Source organism: Macaca mulatta, chromosome 2, assembly GCF_049350105.2.
Source record: "Macaca mulatta isolate MMU2019108-1 chromosome 2, T2T-MMU8v2.0, whole genome shotgun sequence".
Lineage (NCBI taxonomy): Eukaryota > Metazoa > Chordata > Mammalia > Primates > Cercopithecidae > Macaca > Macaca mulatta.
The window spans coordinates 171,699,498-171,718,814 of record NC_133407.1 but is presented as its reverse complement, the minus strand read 5'-3'; the positions used below and the strand labels follow the sequence as shown (position 1 = coordinate 171,718,814).

General features: G+C 36.4%; 1 protein-coding gene across 45 annotated transcripts in view; it reads left to right on the top strand.

The window, feature by feature from the left end:
- PHLDB2 (pleckstrin homology like domain family B member 2) overlaps positions 1 to 19,317 on the top strand; it is a 239,895-nt gene that overhangs the window by 197,527 nt on the left and 23,051 nt on the right. For 12 of the 45 annotated variants that reach the window (XM_077994275.1, XM_077994274.1, XM_077994264.1 and 9 more), the window contains 3 exons: positions 7,305 to 7,460; positions 8,369 to 8,479; positions 13,190 to 13,279. In XM_077994275.1, the coding sequence (XP_077850401.1) occupies positions 7,305 to 7,460; positions 8,369 to 8,479; positions 13,190 to 13,279 (357 nt within the window). Of the gene's footprint in view, positions 1 to 401; positions 531 to 7,304; positions 7,461 to 8,368; positions 8,480 to 13,189; positions 13,280 to 16,837; positions 16,982 to 17,602; positions 17,792 to 19,317 lie in introns of all 45 variants that reach the window. The other 33 variants (XM_077994246.1, XM_077994245.1, XM_015129844.3 and 30 more) reach the window with 5 other exon arrangements.

The following is a 19,317-nucleotide window of genomic DNA, read 5'->3' as shown; positions in this document are numbered from 1 at the left end:
ATGCCCTCTTTCCTTTGTCTGGTTCTCTGACAGGTGACTCTTGGCAAGTCTTGCTTATGAATTTGCTTGGCATTTCTTTGATTGTTGGCCAGTGACCAACACTCAACATGACCATTGCTTCCCCTGCTTTTGTAACATGGTAGCAGGAAGGAGGGAGGGAAGGAAAGCGGGAGTCATTGCCGTGAAGTGGACTGTGCTTTGAGAATAGAGAAACCCAGTCCCTTTGTCTTAACTTCCGCTTATATCCCTTTATCCTAGCCACTAACAAGATATGTTTCTACATTCATAGAATGTCCAGAGTTCGTGTATGTTTGTTCGTGTTATCCTTGAGAAATGTTCACTAGCACCTGCTTGGGGTGTGAAGGTAATTTCTATTCTATTTTCTGGTTTCTGAACTTCAGGAGAAGGTAAAGCTTGATGCTGAAAGGGAAAAACTAGAGAGGCTTCAGGAGCTTTACTCCGAGCAGAAGACCCAGCTGGACAATTGTCCTGAGTCCATGAGGGAACAGTTACAACAACAACTGAAGAGGGTCAGTAGCAAACAGGAATGCACCAGTTATTTTGCTTTTCGTTTTTGTGTTTCACTTAAGTGCCACTTACCTGTGACTTACTACTTCATATAGCGTAAGTTTGCGTAAGTTCTAGTCATTAGATATGTTTAAATGGAAATATGCATGCTAACAGTATATATTATTCCATGCTAATCAGTTTTTAAAATTCCTTGTTAGAATCCTTCTCCTAATTTATAATGCAAAACTATTTCTGGAGTCATTTTTTATGTGTCTGTGACAAAAGAAGCTATTTCTGATTTGTAACCAACATCAACATTGTAGCATTTGTATTAACTGACCTCTTCCCCTGCATTCTCTGCTGCATCATGAATCCTATTTACCCTTGAATGTTTTGTTCTTTAGCTTGATTTTAGACTCTTGTCCCCAAATTATCCTATTTTCTGATTTGCTCCCCACCAGCAGCTGTTCTTTTGTTTTTCCTTTTCTTTCTGCTGGTTAGTGACATTGAACTAATTAGCCCAATCACAACAATTAAATGCCAAGACCCAAGATGTGGGGCATCACTAATGCCCCCAACATCTCATGTGAGCTTCATAATTTTTAAGAACTTAATGCAGCATAGACTTTCTAGTTAAGCTTTATCAAGTTATTCTCCGATCTTTAAGGTTGGCAGTGTTTAACACAACCACATTGGTTATCTTCTGAAAGCAAGACTTCCTAGATGGATAGTTTCACAAACACTGGCGCAGCCACTTAATATTTCATAGCCTCTTGGCAACTGGGTCATTTCCTTTGAACAGCAGCCCCAGTAAACTGCTTCCCTCTGGGGAAGCAGTCGTTTCGTTAACAGTCTTGGATATCTGAAAGAGTCACATAATAGTAATTTGTCCTAAGTGAGTAGCAATTTATGATTCTACCTGAGTATAACAAGCTAGTTTCATCCATATTATTGTGTTTGTACCTTCTTGGGAATGGGGAGGTTGAAAAATTTATTGAGATAGCACATCCTTAAACATTCTTAAGATGATCTTTAATACAAAAATATTTGCTACCTCTGAGAACATTGCTAGGTGAAAAAATAACAGTTAAAGCTTTTCAATGTATTGCAGAAGTTGAGAGCATCTTAATAATGATAATCCAATGCAGCTGTTTAAACTGCAGCATAATAGTTTTAGTATTTATTTCTTACAATGTTGGAGCAAAAAAGTTTTACATGTCTTCCCTTTACTTCTTTTATTGTGTACAGCTGAATTTGTTGTAAGAAGATAAAACTTCCTGCCTCTCAGTCACAATTCTCTGCAAATTTTATGATAAAAATGATTGGAAGAAAACTAGTATTTGTAAAGTAATTTTAGTTTGTAATTTGTTTGTGTTTATGCTAGTTAACAAAAGAGATGGGAAAACTAATTCTTTAAATATTTGCTTACTGTTTTTTAACTCTCCTTATCACTAAAGATTTTACACAGTCATTGTAATTCCTTATTTACAGTCAGCAGCATAGTTGTGTATTTTGTCCTTCCCTTCCTCTGGTAATCCATTTATTGTGTTCTTTATCAACATTGCTTTACATAAAAATTGATAGATTTTATTCACAACTTGGATTATGAGTAATATAAATACTGTTTAGCTTAATCTAGATTCTGTAAGATAACTCATAATATGAGCTGTATGTTCCAAAGATTTTGACTACAAAAGAGGAAAGGAAATGATGCCATTAATTGAAGGCAGAGACTTCTTCCCTTTCCTCTCCAAACAGCGTGTAAAATTCTTATAAAACCTCTTTCCTTAGGAGAGAGAGCTGGCTTGTGATGGCTGCAGTTCACCTGATAGTAAGAGGTCTACTAATTGTTTTTCAAGGATGACGACCAGTATAACTCTTCACCAATGCCTTGGCTTAATCAGTAAAAAGTTCACTTACTTCATGAGAAGTAAGTCCTAAAGTTCACTTTAGGAACTTTCTGTGTTATCACAACTTATCTCCCTTTAGACTTCAAACACTTCAGAATATGACTTCACTACAAAGCTTTTCCTTGGGCGTTTAAACTAGATTTAATAAAGTTTATTTTATTATAAATATCTTCATTAGGTGGTAAGTCATACAAAGTAAAAAAAAATGAATAAGAAGAAAGTTATTTTATTAAACTGCATATTGCCTTGAATACTTAAGCTGAAATTGTAGAATGATTTTGTGCATGCAACATAATGACTTATGGCTGGTCTTCCTACCTTTAAATCATTATGTTAGAGTCCAAATATTATTTTCATCTGATATTAGTTTTGTGGCCTGTGGTTGGTATGTTGTTAACATGACCTTACCAATCTAGTATTTGATATGGGCAAAGCAGTCCCTGGGTTACTAATAGTGTAGAAAAGAAAGCTGACGTTAAATGAGAATGAGTCATTCAACTCATCTCATTTGGAAAAAGATAATAGAAATAATCTCATCCTACCTTCTCATTTCATATATGAGGGTATTTAGGCCCATAGAGTTTGAATGAATTGTCCAAGACTAATGGGCAAAATGATTTTAGAGCCAGTGATAGAAAAAAGGTCTACTAATTGTAGATATCACTGGATAATTTTTTTTAATCAAGACCAAAATCAAACATTTATTTGAGTTAGTATCAAAAGCACAAGAAAATTATCCCAGCTGGGTAACTGTCTTCTTGTGCTTTTGATATTTACTCAAATGAATGGTTGATTTTGGTATCTTGATGTTTTAAAAAAATTTTATTCAGTGATCTACAATTTTACTATCACTGGCTATAAAATCAGTGTATCCATTAGTCTTGGACAAGTCATTCAACTTCTATGGGCCACAACATCCTCATATATGAAATAAGGAGTATATTAGTCAGGGTTCTCTAGAGGGACAGAAGTAATACTATACACACACACACACACACACACGAAGCATCCAGTACAGGAGAAGGATGTAGGCTGGGAGGCTAGGCCAGTCTAGTCTTTTCACGTTTTTTTTTTTGTTGTTGTTGTTGTTGTTTATTTTTTTCCTGCCTGCTTTATATTCTAGCTGCTCTGGCAGCTGATTAGATGGTGCCCACCCAGATTAAGGTGGGTCTGCCTTTCCCAGCCACCGACTCAAACGTTAATCTTTGGCAACACCCCCCAGACACACCCAGGATCAATACTTTGCATCCTTCAATCCAATCAGGTTGACAGTATTAATCACCTCAAGGAGGTTGGACTAGATTATTTCAACTGTCTTTTTCCATATTCCAAAAGTATGTAGTTGAAGTGTAAAAATTAACAAAACCCCAAGCCCCATTTAAATTTGCTTCTGGAGTTGGCCATGAGCTGTTATTACTGCAATTTCTCCTGGTCATACCACATCTATTCTCTTCTTCCTGTCCCTCCATCAGGCAAAGAAAACATAAAGAACTGCATGTAAACTTCTGCCATATACATTATTTTAAAAGTTACTGGAAAGAAAAAAGAAATTGTACAGAATTTCCTTTAGTGCAGCTGTTTTAGGTCCTTTCGTGCCTGGCCTTTGAGCTTGCCAGCCAGTAGAGATTTGTAACACTCTTTTAGTGAGTGAAGTACAGTTAAATTTTCATTCAATTAGTCATACATACTTCACTTTGAACTTCCTGTATATATTATTCTGTGCTCAATTAAACTATTCCTGCCCCCAAATTCCATTCCCAGACTTCTTATTCATACATAAAATCTTATAAAAGTTTTTATTCCCTCCCTAATAGTTTTTTGTTTAAGATGTAAGTTTATATACACACGTTTTGATGGTTTAGGTAACTTGATCAGATGATTACATCAGTGGAGTCTGAGTGCTGAGCTTAGCTTAATTTTCAACTTTCTTACCTAGTGTGCCATTATTCTCATACAGTGGTTTAAGTATTTACTACAAATAAATGAATGATTCTTTGACTTTCATGCAGGGTTAAAATAACACATGTTGCATATTAACCAGATGTGGAGTAAGCAACTGACTAGCGAAGTGTATATATTAAGAGCCATATGGCCACTTTGAATGGAGATTAGTTACAAGCCAGAAAAAGGGCTTATTCCTTTTTTTAAAATCTCAGTAATCTTTGGCCACAAATCAAGCTTAATTGGAAGACCTTATAAACTTGAGTGTATGTGCCTATATGTCAGCCAGTGCATTATTTCAAAACAGAAGATATTGTTTTAAGACCTAACACTTGAGTTATTTCTTAATTCCTTAATTCTTTTAATTCATTAATTCTTTCAGAAGTTATAAATTTGAAATGTCTGATAAACTTGAAATGTCAACCAAACATTTGAAATTGAGTGCATATTTTTTTGGAGCCAAATAAAATGTAAAGAAGTGTTAAGAAATGTTGAATATGTTTTTCAAATTGTGTTTTTCCTGCTCTTAAGCTTTGAGAATTCAGTCTGTGTTGACATGATGGTCTTGTTGCTATATGTATTATCAGTTGTAATTACTCAGTAGCTAATAGCTCTTCTATGAATCATCCCTAGAGTAAAAGTCATTGCAGAAGATAGAAATACATTTCATTTTATCAAAAAGCTTGCTTTATCATTAATATGAAAACCAGAGTGGGGGTGGGGTTGAATATTGATATAGAGATAACTTAGCATATAATTATTTATTCACCTCTCTTTGATGATTTGATTGAAGAACAATCAAAAAATGCTTTGGTTATGTTAGTTATGTAGAGCTGTGAGCCACAGAGCCCAGCTGCCTCTTCCTTTTGGACATAGATTATGTATAAGTTATATTTATAAAAAAATCTGGCTGGGTGTGGTGGCTTATACCTATAATCCCAGGTGAGTAGATCCAGGTGAGTAGAGGCTGAGGTGAGTGGATTGCTTGAGTTTGAGACCAGCCTGGGCAATATGGCAAAACCCCACTCTATAAAAAAGTACAAAAATTAGCCAGGCATGGTGGAGTACACCTGTGGTCCCAGCTACTTGGGAGGTTGAGGCAGGAAGATTGCTTGAGCCTGGGAGGTCAAGGCTGCAGTGAGCTGTGTTGTGCCAAGGCATTCCAGCCTGAGTGACAAAAGCAAGACCCCGTCTTCTCAAAAAAAAAATAATAATAATAATAAGGAAAGGAAAAGAAAAAGAAAAAGAAATCTCCTAAACATACCCCATTTATAAATCATGTTAAAGACTCCAAGAATAAGAGGGTGTTTAAACAAAAAGCATATTAGAGAAGAATCTATACAACATGCATCAATCTCTGCATGAATGCAGATGCATAAATATATTCCTGTTTTCAAATACCTCATAGGTTAGAGAATGCTTTTTCTAGACCATCTGATTTTCATGATTTCCAATCTTCCTTAAATGTCCTCAAGATTATTCTGAGAGTGGTGGTGTTTAACCTTTTGAGTCACCCTTTGTGCCTCATAAAAGCTTGGTTTACACTTTCCAGTAAAAAGGTGTGTACATATTTTTAATGGGTTCATAGAACCCTGGCTTTAAAACCTCAATTTCCAGTTTTTTAAAAAACAGACTTTATTTTTTAGAGCAGTTTTAGATTTTCAGCAAAACCCAGCAGAAGTTGCAGAGATTTCCCATATTCCTTCTGCCCCCACACATGCATAGGCTCCCCTGATTATCAGCATTCTCCACCAGAGCAGTACAATTGTTACAGTTGCTAAACCTCCACTGACACATCCTCATCACCTAGAGCCCATGTCCAAAAGTTTTTTGATTGCTTATCCCTTTAATAAAATTATTACAGCATGCATTTCCTTTGTAGATATATGATACATAATCCATATTATTATAAATATATATAGTGTGCATACCCAAAGAATGTATATATTTAAAATCATGTATACATACTATGCTACTTGTGTGTACATTAGAAAACATTTGTTGAGAAACTGAAAAAGAAAATAAACAATTAAAAACAAGTATGAAGAGGTCTAATTTGTTTCTGCACAGTCCAGCAGATTGTGTTGTGTGCCATCTGGGATGCATGTATCCCTGTTAGATACCTCTGGTCTGTACGTGTGCCAACTTTTGACTCTTTAGTCTCCATATTAGTCCTATTTTATAAGAAAAATTGAGGAAAAGAAGAGATTGCTCCTTTCCCTTCCCTTCCCTTCCTTTCTCTTCCCTTCCCTTTCTTTCCTTCCTTTCTTTTTTTTTTTTTTTTTTTTTTGACAGAGTTTCACTCTTGTTGCCCAGGGTGGAGTGCAATGGCACAATCTCGGCTCTTTGCAACCTCCACCTCAAGTGATTCTCCTGTCTCAGCCTCCCAAGTAGCTGGGACTACAGGTGCCTACCACCACGTCCAGTTAATTTTTGTATTTTTAGTAGAAACAGGTTTTTGCCATGTTGGCCAGGCTGGTCTCAAACTCCTGACCTCAGGTGATCCCCCCCACCTCGGCCTCCTAAAGTGCTGGGATTACGTGTATGAGCCACCCACCACGCCAGGCCAAGAAGAATTTTCTTGTAACACTATGTTACACCTTTGGACTGCAGATTATGTTTAGATTATTTACTGAGTTCTTTTTATATTTCCTTCTTCATTTTAAAGCCACCCAGTGGGTTTAACGCAAGAATTCTTACCTCCACAGAGAAATCTAAAACTGAGGGTGAAATAAATGCTGCCCACCCCACCACACCCCTTTCGAGTCCCTCTAGTAGTCACGTTCTGGGATTTACCTCCGAGAGAGAGTGTTATGTTCTAACCCTGGTCAATATTGTAATTGGAAAGATATCTTGGAGCAAAGCTTTTAATAAATGTTTCTTCACATTAAGAAGGTGGTAGTTATCTCAGTGTGTCTTGTTTTCATTCCCTTTTCTCCAAAGGATGCTGACCTGTTGGATGTTGAAAGCAAACACTTTGAAGACCTGGAGTTCCAGCAGCTTGAACATGAGAGCCGCCTAGATGAAGAAAAGGAGAACTTGACTCAACAGCTCCTGCGTGAAGTTGCTGAATATCAACGGAACATCGTTTCTAGAAAGGTACTTTTGCCAGGTGTCATTCAATGTGAAAAATCAGAATATTCTTCTGCATAACATAGCTATGCCATATGTCTGTCTGAATATCACATTTGGCAGATTACAGAGTCTGCCATGTATGTGGCAAGTGGTGTTCCAAATTAGACAAATTGAGACACAGTACACTCATTGTTGCATAATGCTGTAGATTCATTTATGAATAATACCTCATTGTTTCATTCATGTGAAAACCAAGGCATAGAAAATCAGGAATTCAGATATTGGTTTTAAATTATTTCTTTCTGCGATCCTAGTAACTGGGTTCAGAATAATTCTGTGAACAAAGTCTATTTTGGATTTTTCTCTGTTTTTGTTGCGCAGTAGTTCTCAAAACTGGCTGATAGCTTATTACCATTAGAAGTAGAATGCCATGTGGATTACTACTGACTCCACCCAACCCCTAGCACTTAGATGTCCAGCCCAGAATTCAACTTTATTCCAGAATTTAGAATCACACCCAGAGCTCTGTATTAAACCAATAACATTAAGGAAAGGAAAGATAAGAGAAGGTGTTTTCTTAAACTCTCAGTTTAAATAAGAAATTCCATTGTTTTTTTTCTCATGAGGTGTACCCAAGATGTTGTAAAAAATTCATCGATAGCCTAAAACAAGATTTCCTGTTGACTTCTGGGTTCTTCAAGATAGGTTTTAAGTCAGTTGATCTATATTAGCCTTCAATAAAGAAAGTACTGAGGCTGATAGGTCAAAGAAATGCCCCACAGTCTCTTGGTCATAATCACTGCCCACCATCAACTAAAATGCAGTCACTGTTATTCCCGTTGTGAAACTTTTTTTCTCCCTTTTCTAGGACAGACTGGCAAACCTTTGAGTGTCTAATGTACATCTTCCTATGATCATCTCTTTTCCTCCAGGAAAAAATTTCTGCATTGAAAAAGCAAGCCAATCACATTGTTCAGCAGGCTCAGAGAGAACAAGATCATTTTGTGAAAGAAAAGAATAATTTAATAATGATGTTACAAAGAGTAAGTATTTCCTTTTCAGCACTGGCTACAGTAAAACATAGGTTCCAAATTTAGGGAAGTTGCTCCTTTTAAAGTAAACACCTTTTAATAGTGAATGCCTATACAATTTAAAGAAGATTTTTATATACTTTTTAATTTAATCCTCCACATTAATAAGAGGATACTATGAACTATTAACTACCATTCAGAAAATAAGCAAGGATGTTTTCTTCATGCTTTTTTCACATTGTAAAAATCTTAACGATGGAAAGTCTGTATTTTTAAATGATTATTTTCCTCTTTTTAAAAAAAGTCATACCATTCATCAATAGTTAAAATGCATTCTAACACCAATTTAGGGTGGACTTAAGGAAAAATGTTCTTTTTACTACTGTCAAATATTTTGGCCCAGCTGATCCGATGTTTTGAACTCCAATTATTTGTACACGAGTCTTTCTAGCAAATGTCACGTTGCGTTTAGTTTGAATGAATTGGGTAGGTAGAAACTCCATATGGTGTGGTCGAGGGGTGGCAAGATCATCCTCACTAAAGAGACTGTGACCTCTTATGGTCCAGCATCTAAAGTGACTACCTGTAAAGGGATTTCTTTGCCCAAAGACATTGAAAAGCAAGGTGTAGCCTAACTCTCTGACATGGCCCCTGGTGTCATTTCAGCAATGAGACACCAAACGTTAAAGTTAATGGGGCTAGTCTCAGATCTGAACCCTGCATTTAAGCCACTACATTAGCAATATGACACATGGGATCATGAAAATGTGTGATAGACCCAGAATGGCAGGCAGAGAAACACCAAATCCAGAAGGAAGTATTGAAGGATAAAGCTGTACCATAGTCCCCCCTAAAATAATTGAGTATTCATTCCCTTCTTAGCTATTTTAGGTTAAGAAGAAAGGGGAAGGCCTGACCCTGTGGCTCATGCCTACAGTCCCAGCATTTTGGGAGGGTGAGGCAGGCAGATCGCTTGAGGCCAGGAGTTCAAGACCAGTCTGGCCAACATGGCAAAACCCTGTGTCTACCAAAAATACAAAAAATTAGCTGGGCATGGTAGCACACACCTGTGATCCCAGCTACTCAGAAGGCTGAGGCAGGAGAATCGCTTGAATCTGGGAGGCAGAGGTTTCAGTGAGCCAAGATCATGCCACTGCACTCCAGCCTGGGCAACAGCGAGATCCTGTCTCAAAAAAAACAAAAAACAAAGAAGAGAGAGGAAATAGGTCCTTCACACAGAATCATGAGCCCACTTGAGGTGCCCCAGCAGCTCGCACATATTTCTAACAACTTCCATCTTCCCCCTTTTCCCACCTAGAAATTTCTGAATGGAGTTGTATTTTCCCTCTCTATCCCTTGCTCTGGGGATGCTCTGTTTCCATTAGCATCCTCACTACTATTTTACCTTTGGCACACAATATTCAAAGGCCCAGCTTAACTTAGATAGTGTAATATATAGTATTTAATATTTAAAATTTTAGCCAAAAAAAGAGAAAATCTCTTAGTGATAGATTTTATAAAATGGGTAAGCACAATCACAGATATAATATTTTCCTATTAAAAATCTATGAGATACAATTAGATTGTAAAAATTGTGGTCTATAAGTATTAGGTCTATAAGTATTAAGATTTTTATTTTTCTAAACTGATCTATAGATACATTTTTATCCCAATCAAAATCCCAACAGACTTTTTTCTAGAAATTGACAAGTTGATGCGAAAATTTACAGTTGATCTTCATTATTCAGGGATTCTATATTTGTGATTATGTCTACTTGCTAAAATGTATTTGTAACCTCTAAATCGAGACTTGTGGCACTTTTGTAGTCATTCACAGAAATTCATGGAGTGGTGAAAATTTTGAGTTGGCCAATATGCACATTCCCAGCTGGGGCTGAGCAAGGCAGCATCCTGCCTTCTTGTTTTACCTCTCATACTGTAAACAAGTGTTATTTTTGTGGATTATTTAATGCGGTGCTTTTATGTTTTTGCTTTTTGTTGGTGATTTGCTGCATAAAATGCCTCCCAAGCATAGTGATTAAGTGCAGTGAAGTGCTCCTAAATGCAAGAAGGCTGTGAAGTGCCTTATGGAGAAAATAGGTGTGTTAGATGAACTTCACTCACACTGTCATAGTGTTGCTGACTGTCAGTACAAGGTTAATGAATCAGCAATACATATCTTAATATACAAATAATAATAATATATAATACAATATGCTAATATTAAGATCTTATATAATGGCATATAATATAATATTAAGTAAGTGTCTTCAAACAGAAACACACATAAAACAAAGTTCAGTACTGATCAGTTGATGAAAATATTGTGACTAGAGGCTTGCAGGAACCCAACCCTGTATTTTTTTATAGGAGCAGTGGTTCAGTATTCACTAATTCAGTGTTCGTGGCAACATTATAGAACATAGCTACCACCAATAATAGGAATCAACTGCATATGAAAATGCAAAGGGCCTAGAATAGCCAAAACAACTTTGAACAAGAACAAAGTTGGAGGATTTGTACTCTTATTTCAAGGTTTACTCTGGAGCCATTTAAGACAGGGTGGTGCTGCCATGCAAATAGACATGTATTAAATAGATCAATGAAACTGAACTATCAAGTCCAAAAATGGACCCGTACATATGTACTGTCTTTTGATTTTTGACAAAGGCACCAAAACAAATCTTTCAAAGAAATGGTGCTGGATCAACTGGGTCAACATGGAAAAAAATAAACCTCAATATTGTCATATGATATATGTAAATTCATTCAAGAGATATCGGAGACCTCAATATAAAAATTAAAATGATAAAGCTTCCAGAAGAAAATATAAGAGTGAAAGTACACTTTTATGGCCTTGAGTAAGCAAAAATTTTTAAAAGAAATGACAAAAGACTTGTATCCAGAACATATTAAGAACTCCTACACATCAATAATAATAGTGATACACCAATAATTTTTTTAAAAAACAGGCAAAAGTCTTGAATAGAGATTTTACAAAAGAGCATATATGAAGAACCAAAAAGTTAGATGGGAAAATACTCATCATTAGTCATCAAGGAAATATGAATTACAACAATAATGTAATTCTGCCTCGTAAACTAAAATAACTAAAGTAAAGAAATGAAAATCTCAAATGTTGACAAGAATATGAAGCAACTAGAACTTTCATACATTGCTGACTTGAGTGTAAAATCTATGGTCCTTTCAGAGAACTTTGTAGAAGTTTTTTTTAACATACACCCATCTATGACCCACCACTCCACTTCTAGATGTTTACATAATATAAATGAAAACACGTCTTCATATAAAACTTGTTCAAGACTGTTTAAAGTAGCTTTTTCCATAATAGCAAACAAAACAAAACTAGAAACAACCTAAATATCCATCAATAAGCAACTTGTTAGGTATATTCATATAATACAGGACAGGACTCCTCAACAATAAAAAACAGTGAACTACTGATGCCTGTAACATGGAGTGAAAGAGGACTGGCACAAAAGAATGCATATTGTATGATTCCATTTATATAAAGTGGTTACATTTTATAAGTAGGCAAACACTTTATAACACAGGCAAAACTAGTGTGAAGGCCATGGAAATCAGAACAATGCTTGCTCAAAAGGGTGGAAGTTGACAGGTAGGGGCATGAGGAAATGTTTGGGGTGACAGAAATGCTCTTTGTCTTGTCTGGGATATTATTCCATTTGTTAAAACTCATAAATTTATGTACTTAAGATCTATGCATTTCACTGAATGCACATTATCTTTTTAATTAAAAATATTTTAGCCCCAGCCATGGCAAGGACATATATACAAATTATACCATGATAAAAAAATGACCCATAAATGTTGCTTAATACCAAATTAATTCAAGATGAATGGTAGACACAAACATAAAAGCTAACACCATAAAGTTCCCAAAAGAAAATATATCACTGGGTTGTGATATTACATCATCAGATATTATGTCATCAACAACATCATGTGATATTACATCATCAACAACAATTATGTGTTACTTGGAAGGATTAAAAGAAAATGACATTAGAAAATTATTATTATTTTTTTTTTTGAGACAGAGTCTCGCTCTGTTGCCACCCAGGCTGGAGTGCAGTGGCGCGATCTCAGCTCACTACAACCTCCGCCTCCTGGGTTCACGCCATTCTCCTGCCTCAGCCTCCCAAGTAGCTGGGACTACAGGTGCCCGCCACCATGCTCAGCTAATTTTTTGTATTTTTAGTAGAGATGGGGTTTCACCGTGTTAGCCAGGATGGTCTCGATCTCAACCTTGTGATCCGCCCACCTCAGCCTCCCAAAGTGCTGGGATTACAGCCGTGAGCCACCACACCTGGCCGAAAATAATGTTTTTAAAATTTTATTTTTATATAAAAGTAAAAATAAAATATACAATTTATTTTATATTTTTTATATAAAGTTTTAAAAATTTTATTTTAAACACATTTTTAAATGACTATAAAATTTATTAGGAATTAAAAGTTATATAGCTAAGTATGTTTGGAAACAACTCATGCAGCATATCAGCTGGCAGAAGATGACCGCTAGGATACAGATTTGAAGTTTTGACTGAGTATGATGAGAGGAAATAAAATGAGGGGAAATATGTGAGATACTGATGTTAGTCTCTAATGCAAAGTCACTGTGCTTCTCAGTTGTATCCAAGGTTGGCTTTTAAGTTTAATAGGTTTTGTATTCCTTCAGGAAAAGGAGAATCTTTGTAATTTGGAAAAGAAATACTCCAGCCTCTCTGGGGGGAAAGGGTTTCCCGTTAACCCCAATACTTTAAAAGAGGTAAGCTATGATTTTGCATGTCACTTTATATTGCCTTAGAAATCAAGAGATGTATCTCAGCTTTATGCGATTAGCTGAATAATAAAAATATTAACTCAAAGGATCTATGAAAGCACTCAATGCTTGGATGGTTTCCCCGCCTTTCATTATGTATGCTTTGGGGATTGCAGAGATTATTCTTGTGTCTAATGTGGATGCATATTTTGTGTGTGTGTGTGTGTGTGTGTGTGTGTGTGTGTGTGTCTACTTTGCTGGGTAGTGACATTGTGGGTTAATTTGGTGTTTCAAAAAGTTGAAGATCCAGACCAAGATGAGTCTTAAATTCTCCTTTTTCCTTCCTGAGTCTCCTTTCTCCCTCCCCTCTGTTATTTTGCTTCTCCTTCTCCTGAGTCTTGTAGAACATGAAAATGCCTGCAAACATTTGAGAAGGTGGTCTGGTTTCTTTCTTTTCCCTATCTCCCTACCCCACCGACTGTTGTTTCTGCCATTTTCCACTGTAAACTGGAAAGTCCTGTTTACAGTAAACTGTACATACTCTTTATCTCTAATATCCACCTTTCTCCAGTCCCCATCACCACTTTCCCCGCCAGATATCTTAAGGAACTACACTGCTACGCTGGGAGAATATTTTAACTCTAATTTGGAAAATTATAGCTGAGAAAAAAATAGTTTATATATATATATATATATATATTTTTGAGACGGAGTCTCACTTTGTCACCCAGACTGGAGTGCAGTGGCACCATCTCAGCTCACTGCAACCTCTGCCTCCTGAGTTCAAGCAATTCTCCTGTCCCAGCCTCCTGAGTAGCTGGGACTACAGGCGCCCGCCACTACACCCGGCTAATTTTTGTATTTTTAGTATAGATGGGGTTTTACCATATCGGTCAGGCTGGTCTCAAACTCCTGATCACAGGTAATCTGCCTGCCTCGGCCTCCCAAAGTGCTAGGATTATAGGCATGAGCCACCACACCGGGCCTATATTTATATTCCTTATATGTATTGTTTTTCTAAAAAGCTAAAAGAAAAGCTTGCTTCTACATAAGTGTTTGCATAATTTTAAAAAAAAAACCCTTTAGACAGTGGAGTTAGGATTCTTACGTAGAAAATATTTTTGTGTGTATAAGTATATGAAGCAATATGCTCATCACAATAAGTGTGACTGTATATGTACCTCAGAATCATTTTGTGAAATATTTTTCCAAAACTTTGTTAGATCATTCAGTTTCATAATTTCTTTTCATTATTCAGAACATGGAACTGTCAGGTTCAACGAACAAAGCGTGGTTGTGAATAGAATGTCATGGCCTAAGATAATGTTAGCAAGGTGGGTAAGAGCAGGTCTTGTGAGTCTGTTAAAGAAATGTGGTCTACTTCATGTGTGGTGGGAGGCCTTCAAGTGGTTTTAAGCAGGGAGGTAACATTTGTTATCCATTTGTTAAAGATCACTCTGGGCTGCTCTGTGACTACTGGATCATAGAGTAAGAGAAGCAGATGCAGGGAAATTGTTGTGGAGATGATTGCAGTAGCATAGGCTAGAGAGGCTGGCAGCTTGAATTGGAGGATGGCAGAGAGATGGAAGGAGTTAGCTGGATTAGCAGATATTTTGGAGGCAGAGTTGACAGTTCTTGCTGATAGATTGGATGTTGGCATGAAGTAAATAAATGAAGGTGTCCGGAATCATGCCATTATTCCAGTTTGAGTAATGAAGTATATGGTAAGCACCTTTTAGTGAGATAGGGAAGACTGGGGAAGGAATTGTTTAAGAGGGAAGATTTGGAGTTGACTCTGGACATACAGAGTTTGAAGAGCTTATGGCATCCAGATGAATTAGATGGGCTCTAAAGTCTCTCCGTCTCCTAATAGAAGAATGAAGTCTTTCCTTTTCTGTTAATGAGTTGGTCTTTATTTCCTGCAGACATTCTGATGTCAGAAGCACATTGAGTTTTTTTCACTATCGTTGTGTATCTACAACTCTTCTGCTTGTTGAGTAAAACAATGAGTTGCTATGAGAACACATGGCCATTGTGCTGTGTGTTCACTTTCCTGTACAAGCAGACTTGACTCACAAGATGGTTTTCTTTTTTTTTTTCTCCTCCTCTCTCATTCTCTCTCTTTTTTCTTTTTTAAAGGGGTGATTGATTTATAACCTATTTGAAAGACCTCCCAGGTTTTAAAGCAGTTTACATTTTTGAAGCAGTTAATTAAGTTGTATGGTTTATGACTCACATAAATAATTAAAACTTGGCTTCAAAACAGTCTATTAACTGAGCAAAAGAAAAACCCAAAATTGTTCATTTTCTTTCTGATTCAGTATTACATATTGAATGAACTTGACCTAGTTGACTACTTCTTTTCTTCAGTTTAACCTTATAAAACTTTACATGGTATCTGTCTTGCCTTCTGAAGTGCAAGTGTCTGACACATCCAATTTATAAACAGTCAACTCTGGCATTCTCCACTTTGTTATCAGTCCTTTCAGGGTTTTTACCAAAAATCAAGGTGTTTTATTTTCCAGCCTAAAATTTGTAAAAGAATTGATGGACTCGTAGAAGAATCTTTGTGTCAAATTTAACTCAATTTCACCTTTAAAGGAGAGATCTTATTTTATATAGTTTTTTCACACTGTTTTATTGGGGTGGTGAAAATCATGATTGGTCTGCATAGTTTCCATGAAAATTGATAAGTGCCTTTTCCACAGATTCAGGGTTCTGTTTCTCAGGTATTTTGTATTTTCTCTAAGCTGAAGCCAGAACTGAATTATTGAGTTCAAAAGTAACTGGAAATTCTCTGTCCTATGGGTAGAGATGGGGGTTAGGGAGGCTGCCTTGAATTGAAACATACCCTGGTTGCAACTCCACCTTAGGACTCTGTGTGTGTGTGTGTGTGTGTGTGTGTGTGTGTGTGTGTGTGTGCGCGCGTGCGTGCACACATTTGTTTTGCTAGGGAAGGCTCACCTGCATGAAAGGACAGTGTTCTTTTTATTCTCATTTGGTTGAGATGCCCAAAAGCTAGAACCCACTATAAATAATTACTGTTTTATAAATGTTTGCTTAGTATAAAACCCAGTAGCCCTCAGCCCATTTTCCTCACACTCTAATTCATCAGGAAACAGAAACGGTGAAAATCTAAGAATGAAGATTTGTGGAAAAGTCTCTTTAATTAGGGAGTGAGTGATTGCATTGTCAATTTTACATCTTGGATTTTTTGGTGTGTTATTACTTTAAATATGTATGTGGTGACAACCTTAATCCATCAACAGAATGAATGCTGATACTTCTGGATATTTTAAAATAGAAGGTTTTGGGTTATTTATAATATAGTTATCTTAATTGCATCAGAAAAATTATGTTTAATGCTTCGAATGCCAATTTTCAAGATTAAGCAATGTAAATCCATTTTAATTGCTGAGTATTCCCTTAATGAAACATTTGATAATACCACAGATATCTGGCTGTGCCGCTCTAAGCTAACTTCATTGTACTGGGAACATTAATACTCTCGCATGCCTCGGCTTTTGCTTTCTTTGTGTTTAACTTCTGAATTCCTCCTTTTAGGGCTATATCAGTGTAAATGAGATTAATGAGCCATGTGGCAATTCCACGAATCTATCCCCTTCCACTCAGTTTCCTGCTGATGCTGATGCTGTTGCCGCTGAGCCTGCCACAGCTGTGCTGGCGAGCCAACCTCAGAGTAAAGAGGTGTGTAGGCGTGACGTTTCATTCATTCACTGCTTTTCTTCATGTCAGAAATTAACCCACGGCCAGCTGAAAATGAGGTCCACGAGAGCGTGCGTGACAAATGTGTATCTGTCTGACCAGAGGGGTAGGGTAAGGCTGAGTTTATAAAGCATACCAATTTGGGGGTAATGCTCTACCAATAAAAATTCTAGAAACCATGAAATTTATGCTACAGAGTGGAGTACTAGGAGAAGTTCAAAGAAATAAGTTCTATGTCTTAGCACTCTAACTCAACTTAGTTTTCTTGTAAATTAAAAAGCCTTTCTAATATTGTTGATTTGAATTGCCTTTTCAGTTTGACTTTGTTTTCGATTTTGTTTTGTAACATGGATACTTTTAAACATTAGGCCTTTTAAAAGCCTTCTAGGGGAGGGGCCAATAATAATAAATTAAAATACCTCAGTGACCCAAATTGCTTACAGTGTGGGATTTTAATAAGAGGCTAAATTGGAAGATACTGCCCATCAATTGTAACTTCTTAATTAAAATATAACAAAACAGAACAAACTATCCATTTCATTTCTATGTCTTATTCTTTCATTTCATGTGGATACATATATACCTTTTCTTTCTCCTATAAAGCAAAGATCACCTGTCTATTCTGGATTTGTGTTTCCTTCCACCCTTTCTTCTCATCCTATCACTCAACATACATCAGCCCCATGGCCTGAATTCATGGCTACATCTGTCGATCCTTTACCTTTAAATGACACACCTCCTCCTCTACCAGCTAAGAAACACAGAAGGCAGCAGCAGCAGCAGGAGCAACAGGTAATTAGGAACTGGAATTTAGAGTTTGGGAATGTTATCTTGGCAACAAAGTTACTCATGTGGAATCTTTTCTTCCACTTTCCCAAAGGCATTTTTTAAAAAGGCAACTTGCATACTTCTCTGATTTTTTTTCCCCCTCTTAAGAACATTTAGTGTTGGAACATTTAAGGATGTTAGAATTGTTGTGAAGTTTTGATACCTTGAGTGTCCCCTACTGGCTTTTATATGTTTGAGCCCTTTGTATACCCGCATCCTTCAGTTACCATTCAACCAAAATATTGCAACTTACCACAGATAGTTCTCAAAATACTAACAAGCATTTCCATAAAATCTATATATAAAGAGTTATGTTATCAACACAAAATATTTTTATTACACATAGTTGAAACCAAAATAGGCATCATTCCCTTGATGTGTTTTGTTAAACACTTCACTCCCTTAATCAGAGTAACTTTGTTTTAATCTGTTTTATAAATTTGTGTGTCTCTTTACATACTTTCTAACGATCCCATGAAGTAAAAATTATCTCCATATTGAAGTTTTGGAAACTGAGGCTCAGTGAGGTTAAGTAGCTTGTCCAAGGTCACACCACAAGTAGTGCACTTGGTCCATAAATCTAGTTTTTATTCACCAGATTTTTAAATAAATTATTTTTTATTCTAAATGTTGCCTTCCTTTTAGAACACTTGGTGTATATTAATGCTTGGGTATTCAAAAAAAAAAAATCTGTTTCAAGACTTCCTTTCAATTATAATCAAACACCTGCAGGAATTTGGTGCCAAAAGATCCTAAGGAGTCATTGCACTGATGTAGGCGAGCTCTGGTCAGTCATGCTTAGCCCTTACGTTTCTTGAAGGTACCTTTACCATCGATTACCATTTTTTAAAGGACTATATCTCTCACTGCCTTAAGGTTACTGCCACCTGGGCTGACATGAAAGGATATTGGTGAAAGGTGGGTGAAATAAGTTATGTATACAAGGAAGAAACAAGGAGAATGGAAGACCTAAATGCCTTCAATTTTGATGTTAGGTTTATCTCTTTAGCAACTTCATTCAAGATATCCCTAGTAGCAAAACAATCACAGTTTACAAATCTGCTCTTTTCTGCCAAATTTCAATTAGACTGTTTTCATTGGGATTTCTTTTCTATTTTATTAAGGTACCGTTATGGAATGTTGGAAAGTTATGAATTGCAGAATTTATAATATTTGGTCATAGTGGGAGCTAGATTGAAGTGTTCTGACGTCATTTTTCTATCTAAAAGGAGCATTAATCAGCCAAACTGCAAAGTATTATTATCATCTTAGTATGCACTACCTGGCCATGAATTCCAGCTCTGCCACTTTCCAGCTGCATGACCTTGGCCAAGTTTATTTAACTTCTCTGTACCCCAGATTTCTCAGTACCTACCTCACAGGATTATTATAATAATTTAATGAGATAATTTATATAAACCATCATACCTGGCACATAGCTCTTAATAAATTGATTAGCTAGTATAAACAGTTAATTATAAAGTTAAAAT